The sequence below is a fragment of the Prunus avium genome, chromosome 8 (genome assembly GCF_965620075.1).
Source record: "Prunus avium chromosome 8, drPruAviu1.hap1.1, whole genome shotgun sequence".
Lineage (NCBI taxonomy): Eukaryota > Viridiplantae > Streptophyta > Magnoliopsida > Rosales > Rosaceae > Prunus > Prunus avium.
In genome coordinates this window covers 33,079,036-33,097,085 of record NC_142291.1, presented here as the reverse complement: position 1 = coordinate 33,097,085, position 18,050 = coordinate 33,079,036, and the positions used below count along the sequence as shown (strand labels likewise).

Here is an 18,050-nt window from a genome sequence, read left to right as displayed (position 1 = left end):
AAGTAGGGGTACTTTGGTCACTTTAAGAAAAAAAACATTTATTGTATGGCATTATATAATGGTGTAAGTTTGTATTAGCTTATGTGAGGGTTCGCATGGCCCTCAAAATCTCAAGCTGCATCTACGCCATTGATAGAGATATTTCTCGAACACGGCCCTCCTTCATGGGGTCCTGTCTCTTCACTAGGATCTAAACTAGGCTTCGTGCCCATTTTTTTCACATTCAAAGTTCACCATCTCTTCTTCAGAATCATAATTAAATCCACCTTTCACAATTTCTATATTCTACAGTCCTTCTTCAAACGACCATAAAATAGCCCTCCCCGCCAATGCATCTCCACAACAAAACAAACACGTTCCTCCTCCTCCTAGCTTCCTTCAATTAGCCACATCCTCTATCTTTTGTCATTACAAATACATGGCTTCTAACATGAGCTTGAAGACCCTTGCTGTGCTGGCTCTTGCCCTTGCCGTCTGTGTGCAAGCCACCCTAGGTTTGTTTAATTACCAACTTTCTTATTTCATTACCAACCAATTTTCTAATGAGTTTCATTTGCATGCAGGAGCAATTTCATGCGAGGATCTAGACCAAGACACATGCGCATTCGCTGTGTCGTCGTCCAGCAAATGCTGTGTGCTTGAGAAGCATCTCCGGAGGAGCGGAGAGGAAGCATACACACACGTGCCACATATCAGAGATTGAGACAGATAAATTGAAGGACTGGGTGGAGAGTGAGCAGTGCATCAAGTCTTGTGGGCTTGACCGCAAATCCTATGGCATCTGCTCAGACTCTCTCCTGGAGTCTCACTTCAACCAAAAGCTTTGCTCCCCTAAGTGCTACGACACCTGCCCCAACATTGTTGACCTTTACTTCAATCTTGCCGCTAGTGAAGGTTTAGACTGTGAATCCAATCCAAACTACACATTTATCTTAATAGTATTTAACGTTGATTAATTACATGGTGTTTTGCTTGTAGGGGTTCTACCAAAATTGTGTGAAGCACAAGGAGCAAATGCTCGTCGACGGATGTCGGAGATCCGTAGCTCTGGATTTGTTGCACCACCCTGCAAATTTGGTAGCACCCGGAGCAATTAACTCAGCCATTTTGGTAGCATCCACACCAACAGAGGTTGCTCCAGCACAGCCTCCTTACTATAACTAAGTGCACTATCATTCCATACATGAGGTTTCATGGGGCTGAGTTTTCCAGCCTCCCAGGCTTTCGTGTTACACCAAAATATCAATGTGTATATTGTAAATTTATACTATAAGTATATTGTAAACTCAGAAATACTACGTAGATTTATTGTGTGGTACAATTAATGTAATTGCGTTCTAGAAATAGTTATCTAGCTTTGTATGCTTTAATAATGGATTATAAAATCCTATATTATATGAACCCTTTTTTTCGCTCATAAAAGTTGAACTTTGTTATAAAATAATCATCAGAGACAGAACTTTCTCCCTCTAATAAAACTCTTCTAAGATAAAGCTCTCACACTCTCAAATTTCTCTCTCTCTATTTTCTCTTTGGATCGGTGTGTTCTACAACTGAATGAGCAAGCCTATTTATAGGCAAATTGGATGGCTTCCCGTGGTCTCCAAAGTCTTCATTGCCCAACATCATCATTTGCCTTTAGAATATTTTCTTCTTTTCTTTATGTGGACTCCACCACTTTCTTTACAACAAGCTTGTTGGATTTTGCGTGATTGTTAGAGGATTTTTTTTTTTTTTTTATTAAAAAAAAGACACTTGTGAAGCAAATTTGAACAATATACTATATATGCGTTTCGCAACATTATTGTATTGAGTTTAGTCCAACCAATCTCAACCATTGTTCTTGCACTGGTTGTTTTTATTGTTTTATTTCTACTTTCTTGTCTACAAGAACCCTCCTCTAAAGACAATGTTCTTCCTGTGTAATCTTATATCTGCTTTCATATCAATGAATCTACTTCTGTTCCGAAAAAAGAAAAAAAAAAGAAAAAAAAAAAGGAGGCTAAAGAGATTTTGGATTGGGCTTTTTCTTGGGCCAATAAAAGAATAAAAGAATAAAAGAAATCCGCGGCAAATACGACTGGCCCCAACAGGAAAACATTCAAACCAGCAAACGAACGAAACAAAATTAATAAAAATAAAATAATAAAAGCCAAACTGTAACCAGGAATTGCGCCACGTCAGCAACATATGGATGAGCAAAATAACAGATTAAATAAAGAGAGGATCAGGCAGTTGGTCATGAATTAAGATATGAGAGCTTCTCTCACTCTCACTCTCGTCACTCCCTCACAGAGCTGATAGGCCACACAGAGCTTCCTCCTCCTCTGCTCTTCTTCGTCTCTCCCGAGGAGATGAGCTTCTCCGCGAAGCCTCAAACGCTAACACTAATCTCATGCACTCCTCTATCTTCTTCTTCTTCTTCTTCCTCCTCCTCTCTCCCATCAATTCGCAGACACTTCCTCGGCTGCGGTGGCCATAGTCTCCGACCGCTCTCCGGCGGTCTTCGCTCTCTTAGAAAACGCAGAAGCCTCGCCGGCGACCATCGCTCTCCTCCCTCGAAGTTTCTCATCAAGGCCTCTCTCGACCCGCATTTGCTCCTCGTCGTCGTCGCCGTCGTTACCTTCTCTGCTGTCTCCGTCATCTACTTCAATCGGCCATTCAAGTCCAAGAAGAATGTCGATGCTAGAGTTAGAAAGCTCAGAGAGGTTAGAGACGCCAAAGAGGTCAGTAGCCAGCTACCTATCCGCGAAAATCAGATTCTTGGTTTTGATGCTTTGAACGGAAAGATTGAAGAATTAGAGACACCGGTGCTGCAATTTCACAATTCTGCGCAGGAGTCTCTTGCGCCTTTGGTGTTTGAATCAACCGCAGTGCTTCAACCACTTCGTTTTCCCACTGAGTTGACTCAGTTGCAGCAGCCAGAGCGGTCTGAAGATGTTGATTATGATCCAATTTCTGAAGAGTTCTCTAAATTAATGGGTGAACGGTCTGAAGATGGTGGTCGTGACCCAATTTCTGATGAGTTCTCTAAATTAATGAGTGATTCTAATTTTGGAGTAGCTTCGCCTTCTGTTCCTGTAGATGATGAGGAAAGCGTTGAAGTTGGCGAAAGCGATGAAGTCGGCGAAGTGGGTGAAGCTACTAGCTTTCATGTACTCAATAGAGAATCGGTGAGAGAAGAGCTTCACATGTTTTATGAGGCAAACAAGTCTGAGACGAAATCTGTAGCAAGCTTGAATGGTAAAAAGCCATCTTCTTTTTTGAGGAACATCAACGTGACAGGGGCGGATTTAATACCACAAGCTTCCCATCACACTACAGGTAATGCCATGAAAGAAAGACCATATTTTGATACTTTATGGTAATTTTGAGAAATAAATGTACTTTTGGTCTATTTTCTGAAGAAGAGTGTTTGTTCAGAGTCTATAGAAGGCCATACCCGCAGCAGAAAGGACTTGGGAAAAGGCAATGGATATTCAAGCGACAAAGAAGTAAGACATTTGCCTAAAAAGAATTCTGGGACTATGACCCAGTTTCCCCACCCAAATGGGATTCATACAAATGACAGAGATCTTCTATCAGAGCAATTAAGTGCTTACCATCGTTTGCTAAAGGATGGGAGGTACATGTTTTCTTTCACATATATGTTATAAAATACCTTTAGGGTCCATTTGGATTTAGGAGTTTAACAAAATGGATTTGGTTTTTGAAAAGGAGTTTGCACTGGTTTGAAATGACTAGATATAATTAACCAAAGTGAATCCGTGTACTTCCTCTTTTTCTTTCCCTGTAGAAACACAGTTTTATGCAATTTAACTCTAAATAGTACTAATATAAACCCCTAGATTTGAATTCTCACATACCAGTCTTTCCATTTTTCCAAATTTCTTTTCTAGAAGCTGATCATTGAATAATATGGGCTTCTTAGGCTAGGCGACTCTTTAAAATTGCTTGAAGATTTGGAAAGAAGGGGTTTGTTGGATATGAATAAGGTAAGGATCCAACCTTCTGTTAATGATTTGTTCTTGTATGTTGGGTTTCTCTATTTTACTAAGTTCTCTGGCATTAGGTTTATCATGCAAGGTTTTTTGAAATCTGCAAATCGCAAAAGGCTGTTGACAAAGCTTTCCGTTTCATCAAACTGATTCCAAATCCAACCTTGAGCACATATAATATGCTTATGACTGTCTGTGCAAGTTCTCAAGATTCAGAGGGTAAATTCATTTCTACAATTTGCCACAGCTATTAATTATTTGGTGCAAAATAAGTTCCTGATGTCTTTTTTGTGGTTTTAGAAGCTTTCCATGTTCTGCGACTTGTCCGGGAGGCTGGAATGAAGCCCGATTGCAAACTTTACACTACTCTGATATCAACATGCGGTAAAAGTGGAAAAGTTTACACGATGTTTGATGTATGATATCTTTCATTTTGGTTTCTTTTAGCTCTCAGTGGCATGCATACTTCGAGTTTTTAGCCCAATATTTCTGAAATGAAGTTTTACTGTATTACCAATTTTAGTCCCAGTAGCTGCCAGGGTTGCAAGTTCTGCTTGTTTGGCTTGCTTTATATGTAGAAAGAATTGAAGCTGATATGTCCATCCCTTTAAACAAAACTTTGACCATCAGGTTGACATTCTGTTTGTAATCCCTGAAAATTCGATATGATTAAATCTCATCTACATCTCAAATAGAATTTGAGTACCAGCCTTTTGTATTTACTGAAGCTTTAAACTTGATTTCATTGAAGCTGAGTATTGATTTCTTCATTACATTTTCCATTCATGAATCCTGTAACTAATGAGTGCCCACTGCCCAGTTGGTAAATTGCTATCTTCAATTTTAGGTATTTTTTTTTAACATAACCTCTGCATATGCGTTTTTCTCTGAGTTTCCCATAGTATTTCAACTACATTTATCTTTTTCTTCTGCAAAGGTCTTTCATGAGATGGTTAATGCTGGAGTCGAACCAAATGTTCACACATATGGGGCACTTATTGATGGTTGTGGCAGAGCTGGGGAAGTGGCCAAGGCTTTTGGTGCTTATGGGATAATGAGGTCTAAGGTACTATTAGAATGAGAAACTTTGCAATATCTATCCATAGTTACTATTACTCTATCAAGTTCTTTGTTTCTGAGGAAGGATGTTGTTTCTTGTTCCTGGATAGTGAATAAGTTTCCATGCTGATAAGATGTTACATGCAGTAGAAAGTGAAGCCAGATCGAGTTGTATTCAATGCGCTTATTACTGCATGTGGTCAATCAGGAGCAGTTGATCGTGCTTTTGATGTCTTAGGAGAGATGATGGCAGAAACACAACCTATAGAACCTGATCACACAACTGTCGGTGCACTAATAAAGGCATGTGCAAATGCTGGTCAGGTACGGTTTGCCATTTTCTTACAGTAGTTGCAGGGTCAATTTCTTCAAATTTGTGGTGCATGTGGTGTTTCTACTCCTATGTCTTACTTGTATGTTTAATCAACTTAGATTGGTGCATTTCTTGTAGGTTGATCGAGCACGGGAAGTATATAAGATGGTCCACAAATATAAGATAAAGGGCTCCTCCGAGGTTTACACCATAGCTGTTAACTGTTGCAGCCAGACAGGTGATTGGGAGTTTGCGTGCAATGTGTATAGTGATATGACTAGGAAAGGCGTGGTCCCTGATGAGGTGATTTTTTCAGAATTAGATATTTCCCATGACATGTTGACTTGCACAATCATTTTGGAGTTGGGATTGTGTTAGCGCTGTCTGAGTTTTACAAAATCTAGTCACCACTAAATTTAGTTGGTTTAGATAAGCTAGGGAATTAAAAGGGTTTACATAAGCTAGGGAATTAGAAGGGGAAAAACAGCTGGCTTATCTTTCAATATCGTTGATGTGATCTTCGCATTCAGTCATCATCACTAAAATTACTCCTCTCTGATACATCTCATGATTGCTTACATAAGCTTCTGGTGTTCATACAGATGTTTCTCAGTGCATTAATAGACGTTGCTGGGCATGCTGGAAAACTAGATGCTGCCTTTGAAATCCTACAAGAAGCTAGAAATCAAGGAATACAAGTTGGAACTGTATCATACAGCTCATTGATGGGAGCCTGTAGCAATGTATGTCTCACATAGGCAATTCTGCAATAGACATTTTTTTTCCTTCAAAAGAAAATTAGGCGTATTTTTTCATATAGGTTATTGGTCCAAGCATGCAAAATGAAGATGAATAGAAATTCAGAATCGTCCAATAAAAACCCAAATTAAGAAACCAGACAGGGTTTTTGTACTATTTTTTTAAATTAAAAAAAAAAATTATTCTTATAGATGTGTTGGTTTTCCTACCTTCTATCCCTCGACAGTTCCTGGAAGCTTTTATTTGTTCTTAAGAATGCTTCCTATTAGTTCTACATTTTTTTGTTATAAAAAAAATTGTTATTGTTTTTTCAATCCAAAGACGTAACATGGTGTTTGAAACACTACTTTTCCCTGATGCTGAAAATAGGGGCTTATAATTCTAAATGAGCTCCATATAAGCAAAGTAATTGTGTAGTCAGGTGATGGAGAGAAAAATCCTCTGATGAACTGCCCAACTTATTTCCCGTTAGTGTAAACTCTTTAATGCTGGTAAGAATGCTTAAATATTTAATAAATTGGGTATTCCTTGTTTCAGGCCAAAAACTGGCAGAAAGCACTGGAGCTCTATGAATATCTCAAATCCACTAAAATTGAGAAAACTGTTTCAACTGTCAATGCTTTGATCACTGCCCTGTGTAAGTCTCTAAATGTTACCTTATTTCCTTTTCAAAATAATGTCAGTTGGTATGATAACAATTCCTTTCTGTTTTATAATCCTAAAGTGTCACATTATCTGGGGCGTGTATGTAAAATATGTGTGTGTGTGTTAGCTAAACTTAATTGAGATGCCAATAATCACACTTCAGGTGATGGGGATCAACTACAGAAGGCTATGGAAGTTCTATCCGAAATGAAAGGATTTGGATTGCATCCCAACAGCATAACATACTCCATACTTCTAGTGGCAAGTGAAAAGTGAGTCTTCTAGAGTTGATGCAGTGTTAAAGACAATGTTGGCGTGTATTCTTGTCTGCAGTAAAACTCAAAACTTGCAACTGTTTAATTGTGCACCCTGTTTGCAGAAAGGATGATCTAGAAGCTGGCCACATGCTCCTTTCTCAAGCCGAAAAGGATGGGGTTGCTCCAAACCTTGTCATGTCTAGATGCATCATTGGTGAGTTTACAGTATATTTAGTTACAAAAATTTTTTTGTCAGTTTGGCTCTGATATCTGAATGAATATAGGTTCATTTTGTCTCACAATGATTTGCGAGATGATTCTCCATTGTAATAAGGAAATAACTTTAAAACAAGATGGCCTAACATGTAAATTTGATTGATAATAACCTTCAATACAGCTCTAGGGAAATGCTCTTCGAAACTTCTTTTCATTTGGTTCGTTGGATGTCTAGTCTAGCTAGATAATCAGAAGCTTGGCTTCCTACTATTCTGATGTTTCCACTAAAATTTACAACTTGAAAATCATAATCCAAATCATTACTAAGGTCAAAGATAGTTAGAGACATAAATACAATTAATTAAAACATACCAACATCGTTACAATAACAACTTTTCTTGTGTCCAATTATTTCTTTTTACATATGAGTTATACATAGCATGCTTTGATTCTGTGCTTTATTATTTGAGCTTCAAGGAAATTTGAATTGGACAGTTGACTTCAGTTGGCGTTTGGGGTTTTCAAACATATTCACATATTCATATTCTGAATTATTGCAGTGTGCTGTCTTTTATACATTTTTATTCTCCTTACATTTGATCTTTTTGAAGGCATGTGCTTGCGGAGATCTGAGAAGGCATGCTCACTTGGCGGATCTGTCTTGTCGCGTGATCGACCACAAGTTGATAGCAAATGGTATTTGATTCTTCAACTCTATGTGATGATCATTAGACATGTTTTGTTGTGGGGAACTAGGAAAGCAACATAATGTACTTGGAAAATGCTCCACTTATTTTGTACATGTGAATTTTTCTCAAAAAAAGTAGCGGCAAGAGTTATTTTATTGATCTTGAGACTGTACTTGTCTATAAAGTTATGCATTTGTAAAGAGTTTTCTGACCCCAATAAGTAAGCATGAAAAAGGGGAAAAAGAATTAAAACATTATCAATCTGTATCTTGAAAGGAAACTTTTTTGTTTGATTATTCTTTATTTATATATCTTTATGTTCGTCTGAAAAGCTTTACATGGTTTGATATGTTCCTGAATTAGTTTATTTTAAAAAGTCATGATTTCGATTTATAGGCTAAAAGCAGTCTTCTGAGCAGTTTTTGTCTATTGCATTGTTTCTATAGGGCATCACTTGCCTTAATGGTCTACCGCAAAACGATTGTAGCTGGTATTATGCCTACCATTGAAGTTATATCACAAGTTTTGGGATGCTTGCAGCTCCCTTACGATGCATCATTCAAGAATAGACTTATTGAGAATCTTGGTGTAACTGCCGACACATCAAGAGCTTCAAACCTATGTTCATTGATAGATGGGTTTGGTGAATATGACCCTCGCGCTTTTTCATTACTTGAGGTCAGTTGGAAGCTGAACTTTTCAGTGCTTTTCAATACAATTCCAATTATAAAACTAATTGGAAACAATCTTATAATGGCATATACTTGAAGGAAGCTGCATCTCTTGGAATTGTTCCATGTATATCCTTCAAAGCAAGTCCTGTTGTTGTTGATGCAAGGAAGTTGCAACTTCACACTGCTGGGGTAAGTTCTCGCATTGTCTTTGGATAGCTTGTCTTCCTTTATTTAGTAATATAAAATTATCTGTCTCAATGAGTAGGTCAACTTGATGAGCTTAACATTCATGAAACAGTATCTCTATCTCCTTCTTGATAGGAGCTGTAGCTGATCTATTCCTCCCTCCCCCACGCAAACAAAACAAGAGAATAATAAATTAGATAGTACGTGCTACTCACAAAAATTACTACTCATCAACTCCTGTGTGAAATTTGCCAGGTCTACATCTTGACTGTTCTAAAAAGTCTCAAACATCGGCTTGCTGCTGGTACTATAAACTACATCTCTTTCTGTTTATTCAGTTCTTTGAAAAGAAAAAGAAAAAAAAAAAAAAGTTCGGCTTTGAGTGAGTTTAGTGCAGAAAACTAATTGGACAAAATTGTAAACATTTATGGAAGATTTAGATTTAAAAAAAGTTAGCTCTCCGTTGTATAAAGCCTAAATCTTACTCCTTTGTTGTTGCATATCTTGCAGGTGCGAAGTTACCCAACATGACCATTTTACTGCCCGTAGAGAAGACACAAATTATGTCTCCGAAAGGGAAGACAATGAACATTGCAGGAAGGTGAAAATTGTTACTTAACAATTACAGTTAGGGATATGAATGATCAACTGTGGGAAAGGGTTCTGGGATGAAATATGTTTTAAAATCACTTCCACTTCATCAGAATTCGCCCCCAGAATTCATGGAATTTTATATTAGTGTATATTCTTTATTTCGTTGACGCAAATGTGGCATCTTTTGTTTAACAGGGTTGGCCAGTCAGTTGCAGCATTATTGAGAAGGCTTGGGATACCTTACCAAGGAAATGAATCACGTGGAAAAATAAAAATCAGTGGGTTGGCCATGAAAAGATGGCTTCAGCCAAAGCTTGCTTCTTTCACTGGAAAACCAGGAGAATTCGGCCCATCCCAGTTACAATTAGGGAAAGGAATCACACATCAGCAGCGCAACATTCGAACTGGCAATCTGTCCTTGGAGTAAGGGGACATAATATATGGATGCTGCCCAGTAGACAGTTTAGAAGCATCTAATCCAGTTTTCCTAACTTCGGCTGATGCTCTTTACACTTTTTATATCAGTGGTCTTACATGCCTATACCTACCCTGAGCCTAACTCACTACCCCATTCTCAAAAATTGCTTCGAATATGGGATACCAAAAGTTGAAAGTTTCTTCCATGCATAGAGTTTGTAGAAGAGTAACGAGAGTTCGTATAAAAGTAGCGACAGCCGGGGATTAATAGAGTGAAAAGAAGCTCCTTGGATTGCAAAGAGGAGAGATGCATGATTTTCAATTCTGAATGGTTTGCTACAGCAAACCCCACCCTTCCTGTCTCTTTGTAGGTATCTTGCAGTTGCAGCTGGGTGATGACCGTTTAATAGCATCATGGGAGTTGAAAAATGTATGATTATGTCTTATGACCACGTTAAATATAAAGTTTGATGGAAAAAATAAACCTCCATTTTCAGTATAGAGTTATGGTCTTTGTTTTCAATACCATCATGGGAGTTGAAATGTATGCTTATGACAATGTAAATTACCGCGTTGATATATAGCTGAGGTAAAACACCTTCATTTGCACTATCTCGAATTATTTGGTAATAAATTGATTAGGAAGACTAGTTGTTGAAGAATGTAAAATTTCAATATCGGAAACTTGGCAAAATAAAATACAAATATATAAATGAATAGTTTCAGACTTACAAAAACCGTTGAGGCCTTTTGTGATAACATTCCTCACTTACTAGACTAGAAGGTGGTTAAGTTGGGGATAGTATACACCTACTGGACTAGAAGATGGTTAAGTTGAAGAGAGTATCGGTTAGGTTGAGGACAGAGTGTTCGACTAAGTTTAGTCGAAGTTCATTATGTTGAAATTGGGTTCGATTTGAAATATAGTTTCTCCCCAGCAGACCTTTACAAAACCCATGGCTTTGCTAATAAAACTGAAGAAACTTTCTACTTATTGAAAACCTGTTGAAGCCGTCATCAAATTAATGAAAACCTGAGGCTGCTGCGTCATAAAACCAAAGCCAACCTTCATGCACTGAATAAAACGAAACCAAACCATGTGATGCAATTGTGGTAATGCAATATGTGAGCTCTTGAAAAATATGTTAGGAGAGCCAAGAACCTTCTTCAAAATTATGCTATAGAATTAAGGACCAGAGTCACCACATCACATCGCAATTTGACTTAAATTTCCCCACCTGCCCTACTCATTTACATGTACAAAATCTCAGATGGGTTTGGTTCCCCATCATTCCTAAGCCTACCAAAACAAAACCCAAAAAGAAAAAAAAGTTCAAAATTGTGGAAGATTGCTCTATGATCCAATCATCATCGTCTTTGTCTGGCACCCAACTGAGAAGTGAGGCTAACGAAGGTCTCTTCTTTGCATGGAATTGTAAGACCACCCATTGGATGGTTGAAGCCAAACTCTTCTTCTGCTCTCTTAAGCAACACTTTGAAAGAAGGGTGGTTCAAGTAAGAAACTGGAACCACATACCTCTTCTTTCCCATTTCTCCTACATAAACTGCAACATGCCCTTTTGGAACCTCATGAGATTTAGGCTGCAGCTTCAGAATGTGCTTCACTCCATGTACCATAGAAGAAGGCAAATGAATCATCATACCCATAAAATGATCACTAAAACTTTGCAAAATATAGTTGAATTGGAGAGAGAGAGAGAGAGAGAGAGAGAGAGAGGGTTTTTGCTGAATTTGCTTGATGTAAAAGCTAGAAATTGTTTGAAGCCCAAATTAATTTTGTACCTCTATTTATAGAAGTTCCCAAATATCTGTAGAGTTGGATAATGAGGTCGCAGTGAGGCTGTGTGGCAGGGCAGGCAGCAAAGGCTCACATGGGTTTCATCATCTTAGCTTATTAGCAACCGACTTAAATATCCAAATGCCCCACTTGTTCTTCTGAACAATATTTTATGCAAATGGCCCTGAAAAAAAAAAAAACCTCATGGCTGCCGCCAGTGCCAAAGAGCCACCATAGGCCCATATGTCACCAAACTACAATGCATATAAAAAACTAGAGGCCCTAGCTACACCAGAAACCATGGAAGCCACTCAATAACTTCCATGTGATTAGTTTTGTGAAGCATAGAATTGCAGCTTAAAATAATTAGACGAAAATGGATAGGTTTTTGACCGAAACCTACCCCACAGTGCTCTAACAAGGTCCCCATATATATATATATATATATATATATATATATATATAATCTTTATTATCCAATGCTCACAACTTCTCCGTACTTAACCATATATATCAAAATAAATACATAAAAGTTAACAAGTCTAGTCCAATGAAAAATGACATTAACGAGGTCTCAAGTTCGAATTTCATAACATCATAGTTGTGTGTGTCTGAGAAATCCCCATTCCCTCTCCCTTCTAGTTTAGACTATCGCTTGTACTAAAAAAATATGAGTGTTGATTTTCCCACTCCCCTTTTATCCACTTACACTTTCTTAAAGAGGAATGGAAAAATCAACTCTAAAAAAACAATTATATATATAAATATCTAATCAATATTTTTCCTTTTGATGTATTTTCATTTTCTGACATATAAATGCAGTGCAGGCCAAGTTGTTTGAATTGAAGTACAATATTATCTAAGCCCACCCAAACCTTATCTAATCGGTTGATTGGGTGGCTATAATATTACTATTTCATTTGGCATTTTTCACATGCACAATGCTCTGCTCTCTCAACTGAAATGAAAATTAGACCATAACCCCCTCCTCCACATGCATATTGTCTCAGCTACTCCCGCTTGACATGTCTCCACACATTGGCTTCATGTGTGTAACAGTGTGTTTACAGTGTTTTTGTATTCAATCCATTTGATATTACCTCGATTGAGGAGCCTTTTTTTTCTGGCACAAGCTTGACGATTTTTTTGGGTAATATTATCACATGGTGTTATCAATTAAAGGTTAATATGTGATGTCTAGTTAACATGAATTTTGATTGATTAGTTTTTTCACGTAATCGTTACCCAGTGTTATCAGTTAGCGATTAACATGAACCTTCATTCAAAAGTTTTTTGTGCGTCACATGATGTTATTAATTTACTCATGTTATAACATATTTATATATATTAACGTATAGTATAAACTCACCGTCCCTACTTTATTTTATAACACGAAATGACAGTTGTGACAAACGAAAATTTCTCCAATCCAACGACTTGCCGGAAAAAATGGCCAATCATATGTGCCCACTTAAAACATCAATAAATGTTCGAGATACTGAATTTTAATTCCAGTCTTGGTATATTTGATGACAAAGAAGGTTACATGCATTCTTATTTTGTCTGCCAAAATTGCCTCTATATACATGGAATTTGCCATGAAAGAAGTTTAACACTAAGTCTCAGTGGCAGCCTTGAATACTTGACACTGATTTATAAAACTCAGAAGAATACAAAATTGGGTTGGAATTTGAACTTGGTTAATTAGCTCTCTACCTGCTAATTTATTCGAGAAGTGAGACTAGTAAACTCCTCTTCTGAGCATGGAAGTCTAATGCCACCCAATTGATCAAAACCAAACTCGTCAGCTGCCTTGTAGAGCAAGTCTTGGAACAAAGGGTGCTTCAAATATGATATGGGCACGACATGCCGTTTCTCATGATTCTTTTCTTCTGCATCATCCCCTACATAGATTGCAAAATGGCCTCTGGGAACATCAACAGTACAAGGAGTTCTTGTGGACCTCAAATGATGCTTGGCATGAAAAACCATCTCTTTCAGACGAAAGCCCATGTTTGCCTTCTGCTCTAACCACAAAGACACAAGGAGAAATAAGTAATTTTAGGGTTATGGCTATGGATGCTATAGCTTGCTTGCTTAATGGGTTCTCCAAGCATTTTGCCTTTTTAAAGGTATATATAGGAACACGTTTTGGCTGGCTAGCTTGTATGGTGATGGGTCGGTTTTCAGGCATGTCTTTGTTGCAGGTTTGCTTTTGTAGGCTTGCGGGACAGTTTGGAATTTCATCATTATTGGTTTTTTTATTATTATTATAAATATAAATAAAATAAAATAAAATAAAAACTTGGGATTTGGAATTTCATCATTATTGGTTTTTCATTTGTTCATATTTCACTTTATTCTAAATTTATTTTATTTTTTCACTAACAAATAAAATATTATGCTACCTCTCTCATTTTTTCAGTCTATTCTAAATTTAGTAGGGTTGGTTCAGTTTCAAACTTGGTCAAGTTGGGTTTCTGTTGCTCACTCCAATCTGATGAGTGTACCTATTTCTCTTCCATATAGCACATGGCCTTACCTCAAACCAACGAAAATTAAAAAGTTGATGATGTAAGAGTCAACAATAATGCATGTGGGAGTGATACTGAGAGATTGTGAGTGTGAAATTAGTAGCCAAACCAATAAATGCTAATAGAAGAAGAAGATGATGATGAGTGAGTCAGTTATGGAGTCCACATGACTCTGAATTAGAAATTATTCATTGCGCAAATAAGTTGTGCTACCGTCAGTTGTTGATATGCAGGTCGTTTCTGATCACTAATATATGTGAGCTATGCATCTCATTAATAGTCAGAAATAGTCCTTGTATCTCGCCGACTCATCTTAACAAAATCCTTCTCACGTGTACCATAAATGGCTGATTTGATTTTTTCGCCCACCATTTTCCGCGTAGAAACTGCTGGTAAGTACTGCAAGTGTATGCCTCGTTTCTTTCTATAATGTTTTTTGAGAAGTTGTGGGCACATGAAATCATTGTCATGATAACATGGCAGGAGCCGCCGCTACGTACCATTTGCTGCTGCAGATTCATCTCTGCCTCTGAGCAAACCACTACTACTGGACACAGAGGAACAGTTTTAAATAATACACGGGTGTCAGACCAGAAAAATAAAATTTGGCTCTCTTCTTCAAGATGAAGTAGCCCCTAGATATGGCCACAAAGGAATATTGGGATCTTCTATTTAATGAGGATTTGAGTTAATTGCTCAGTCTTTCACTTCATATCAAATTATCAACCTCATCATTAAGCCTCCATACCATCATCAGTTTGCACATCACAGTACAGATTTTTTAATCTTTAATTATGTGAACTAGAACTTGGGAGCACCTCTTCACCAAATGACGAGAAATACCACTAAACCAATACCTAGTTAGTCGCGTTACAATATACAGTTGAATCCGCTACAATTTGATACTTACCAAACAAGCCTTTAATCTCTCTTGCATTTTGTCTCAACTGTACGGCCTTAAATGCTAATTACCTCTTTCCTAATCAGAGTTATAATCGTGAGTGTACCCATTAATACCAAATGACGATGTTGAAGATGATGAATGCATAATTCTCTGATGTTGAAGTGAATAATTTCCTCTGTGATTAAAAATTGTTTGCATGCAAGAACTTTTCTTGGGTTTTTTTTTTCTTCCCCCCTTTCTGTTTCTTGTTGTGCAATCAAAATTTTGTGGCAAATATCATATCCACATTCTGTTTTTGCATTTCAAGTTTCTTGTTATCTTTTGTGGTTCCTACACATTGTTAGTTCAGAATATGCCATAAGGAGGTAGATAAATAATGGTGAAGAATTTTTAACTACAAATTACAAAACATATCAGGAATTAACCCAGGGGATGGGATTTCCAAGAACTTACAATAAATACAAAACTGAAGAGACTGATCACTTATTATCTCAACTTCTGTTTCTTTCAGTTGGAGGATGAAAGGAAAATTAATTGAAAGGAGGAATGAATTGGTTAAATAATTGACCTATAATTGGAGGTCATACAGAAACATCATCATCTATGAACAATTTAGAACTGAAGTTACACTAAGGAAGTAGTCTTCACTGCATGGAATTGTGAGACCCCCTGTAGGATGATCATATCCAAACTCTTCCTCAGCCTTGGTTAACAAGTCTTGGAACAAAGGATGGTTCAAATATGATATTGGAATCACAAATCTCTTCTTCTTGCCTTCTCCAACATAAACAGCAAAATGGCCTTTCGGAACCTCAGCATTAGTGTCTGCAGCTGATCCATATCTTGCTGAAAGAGTTCTCTGGAGCTTCTGCTTGGCATGAGCTATGCCCATCAATTTGATCCCCATACTCAGAATCAACAAATAAAGAAATGCACCTCAAAGGTTGAAATAGAAAAGTTGTTTTAGTGGTTAAGTGAGAGCTGCAGATTTTGGGTTGAATGAGCATGTCATTACCTAAAATATATAGGGGGGAGGGAATGGATAAAATTGTAAGAGCCTTATTAAGAATGTTGAGAAACATATCAGGTGAAGGACTTGTTGAAGGTTCACATGGACATTGCCTTAATTATCCAAGACACCGTACCCTACAAACTTTAGGACCCAACAAAAGAGTGGTGCAACTTGAAAGATACATAGAGTTATCTGAGTAATGTTTCAACTAATAAAGTAGAGTGACCTTTTTTTATGCTAGCCATGTTCTTGACATCAGAGGCCAGGATCAAATAAAGAGGATCTTCTGAGGCTCTGAGTCATTGTGCATCTAATGAAGCACTGAACTTGGACTTGAGCTGTTGAGATAGCTTTTGTCGTGACAGCCAACCAATAAGCCTTTTGTGGTGATTAGCTCCCACAAGTAAATCAATACATGGTTTTCTGCTTTGTGCTTAAACATTCCCTTTAGATTATCTAAACCATTACTGGGCCCTCTCTTGACTCATTCACATGGACACTCTATTGACTAGGCAAAGACTAGAGTTGAATCAATCATCTCATCCTATACTTTTGGTTTCAACTTTTCAAGAAGCTTTTCTAAGAACAATTATTTTTCACTGATGATGTTATTTTATTTTTTCTTATAAACAATTGCTTGTGTTTCTGTTGGCTATATTATATATTATCTATTGATTTGTTTTTTAAGTCATATTTTTTGGTCCAATATAGACCCATAATCTCACACCTGCATAAGATTCTATTAGTGAGGAGGCAATTGTATTAAATTTGTTGGATCATGATAAATATATTCCAGATTCTTCTGGGAATATTCCACAATAGAGAATTGTAGAATACAAGGCTGAAGCATTTTGCACTTTTTTGGTGTAAACCAATATGCTTTTCTCTATTCTGTAGATAAGCAATACAAGAAAGTTCTCTTATCTAGTTAAGCAAAATGCAAAAAGGTAATCTGGTTTTATTTTACATTTCCATACATAGTAAAGTATATTATCTGGCCCTGTTTTATTGATGGATGGTGGGGACTAGATATAATTGTATTCTATTACAGATTGTTACAGATTTTTTTAGTTGTCCCTGCAGAGCATGTGAAGAAGAAGAACCCTGAAAATCACTAGAAATTTATTAATATACTAGTTCAACATTTTCTCCTCTATTTTGTTGGGGTAAGTAGCCAACATTGCAGGCTTTGCTGCATTTGGAAAGATTTTTTGTGATGAAGCAAATAATTTTAAACGCATGAGCATGAAACTTGTGAAAGAGAACTAAGAATTGGTTCTGAATTACTTTCTCAATGTCAGAATACAAAGAGGACATTTACAAATGATTTCAACTCTTCAGGGCACAAAATTGAAGAGTTTGGTTCAGTCATGTTGGCCATAACATTAGAAGGAATGTAAACAAGAACTGAGACCAACGAAGGCCTCTTCAGTGCATGGAATGGTGATGCCACCCATTGGGTGAGTGTACCCGACCTTCTCTTCACTGCAACTTAGCAAGTCTTTGAACCACTGGTGGCTCAAGTATGATATTGGTACAACAAGTCTCTTTTTTTGCTCTTCTCCTGCATAAACAGCAAAGTGGCCCTTCGGGACATTCGTCATAGCCATACTCGATTGCTTAGACATCAAGACAAATCGTCGGATGATCAATAGCAAGCTCATACCCATGGTTTCTGAGGATTGTTATGATTAAGAGTTAAGAGATCTTTGGATGAGGGAAAGCTGTGACAATAGAGGATGTGATGACTTGGGGTGGCTGTGCTTATATAGGGATGGAATTATGGATGGAATAGTTAAGAGGAACCTAACTGGAGGTCACATGCTTCTGTCCTCTGATTAATTTTCAAAAGTTGATCGGTCAATTTTCATGCACAAAGGTAGCTTCAAAATCATGCCCTACCATACCCTACTCCTTACCTTTCCATGTCAAATTCAGATGCCTTCAGACTAATGTACCTGCTCTTTATGGATAAGTTTGATCTTCCATGTACGG

General features: G+C 37.4%; 2 protein-coding genes and 2 pseudogenes across 3 annotated transcripts; 2 read left to right on the top strand and 2 right to left on the bottom strand.

The window, feature by feature from the left end:
• The first annotated feature begins 364 nt into the window (after nucleotides 1-364).
• On the top strand, nucleotides 365-1,202 carry LOC110757243 (uncharacterized; annotated as a pseudogene).
• A 1,034-nt stretch (nucleotides 1,203-2,236) lies between these two features.
• MRL1 (Pentatricopeptide repeat (PPR) superfamily protein) lies at nucleotides 2,237-10,306 on the top strand. Of its 2 annotated transcripts, none has more exons than XM_021958805.2 (18): nucleotides 2,237-3,324; nucleotides 3,424-3,625; nucleotides 3,932-3,995; nucleotides 4,073-4,217; nucleotides 4,302-4,414; nucleotides 4,936-5,064; nucleotides 5,208-5,381; nucleotides 5,509-5,673; nucleotides 5,973-6,113; nucleotides 6,667-6,766; nucleotides 6,938-7,046; nucleotides 7,154-7,245; nucleotides 7,859-7,943; nucleotides 8,383-8,614; nucleotides 8,707-8,799; nucleotides 9,052-9,100; nucleotides 9,307-9,397; nucleotides 9,586-10,306. In XM_021958805.2, exons 1-18 carry the CDS (start codon nucleotides 2,355-2,357, stop codon nucleotides 9,815-9,817), a joined length of 3,186 nt encoding a protein of 1,061 aa, XP_021814497.1. In that variant the 5' UTR covers nucleotides 2,237-2,354; the 3' UTR covers nucleotides 9,818-10,306. The 2 variants fall into 2 exon arrangements, with proteins under 2 accessions (XP_021814497.1, XP_021814496.1); XM_021958804.2 differs by having other exon boundaries at nucleotides 4,299-4,414.
• Nucleotides 10,307-11,014: 708 nt separating this feature from the next.
• On the bottom strand, nucleotides 11,015-11,982 carry LOC110757253 (auxin-responsive protein SAUR21 pseudogene; annotated as a pseudogene).
• Nucleotides 11,983-15,481: 3,499 nt separating this feature from the next.
• On the bottom strand, nucleotides 15,482-16,041 carry LOC110757266 (auxin-induced protein 15A-like). Its single transcript, XM_021958843.2, has one exon. It carries the CDS (start codon nucleotides 15,948-15,950, stop codon nucleotides 15,645-15,647), a length of 306 nt encoding a protein of 101 aa, XP_021814535.1. The 5' UTR covers nucleotides 15,951-16,041; the 3' UTR covers nucleotides 15,482-15,644.
• Between the last annotated feature and the right edge of the window lie 2,009 nt (nucleotides 16,042-18,050).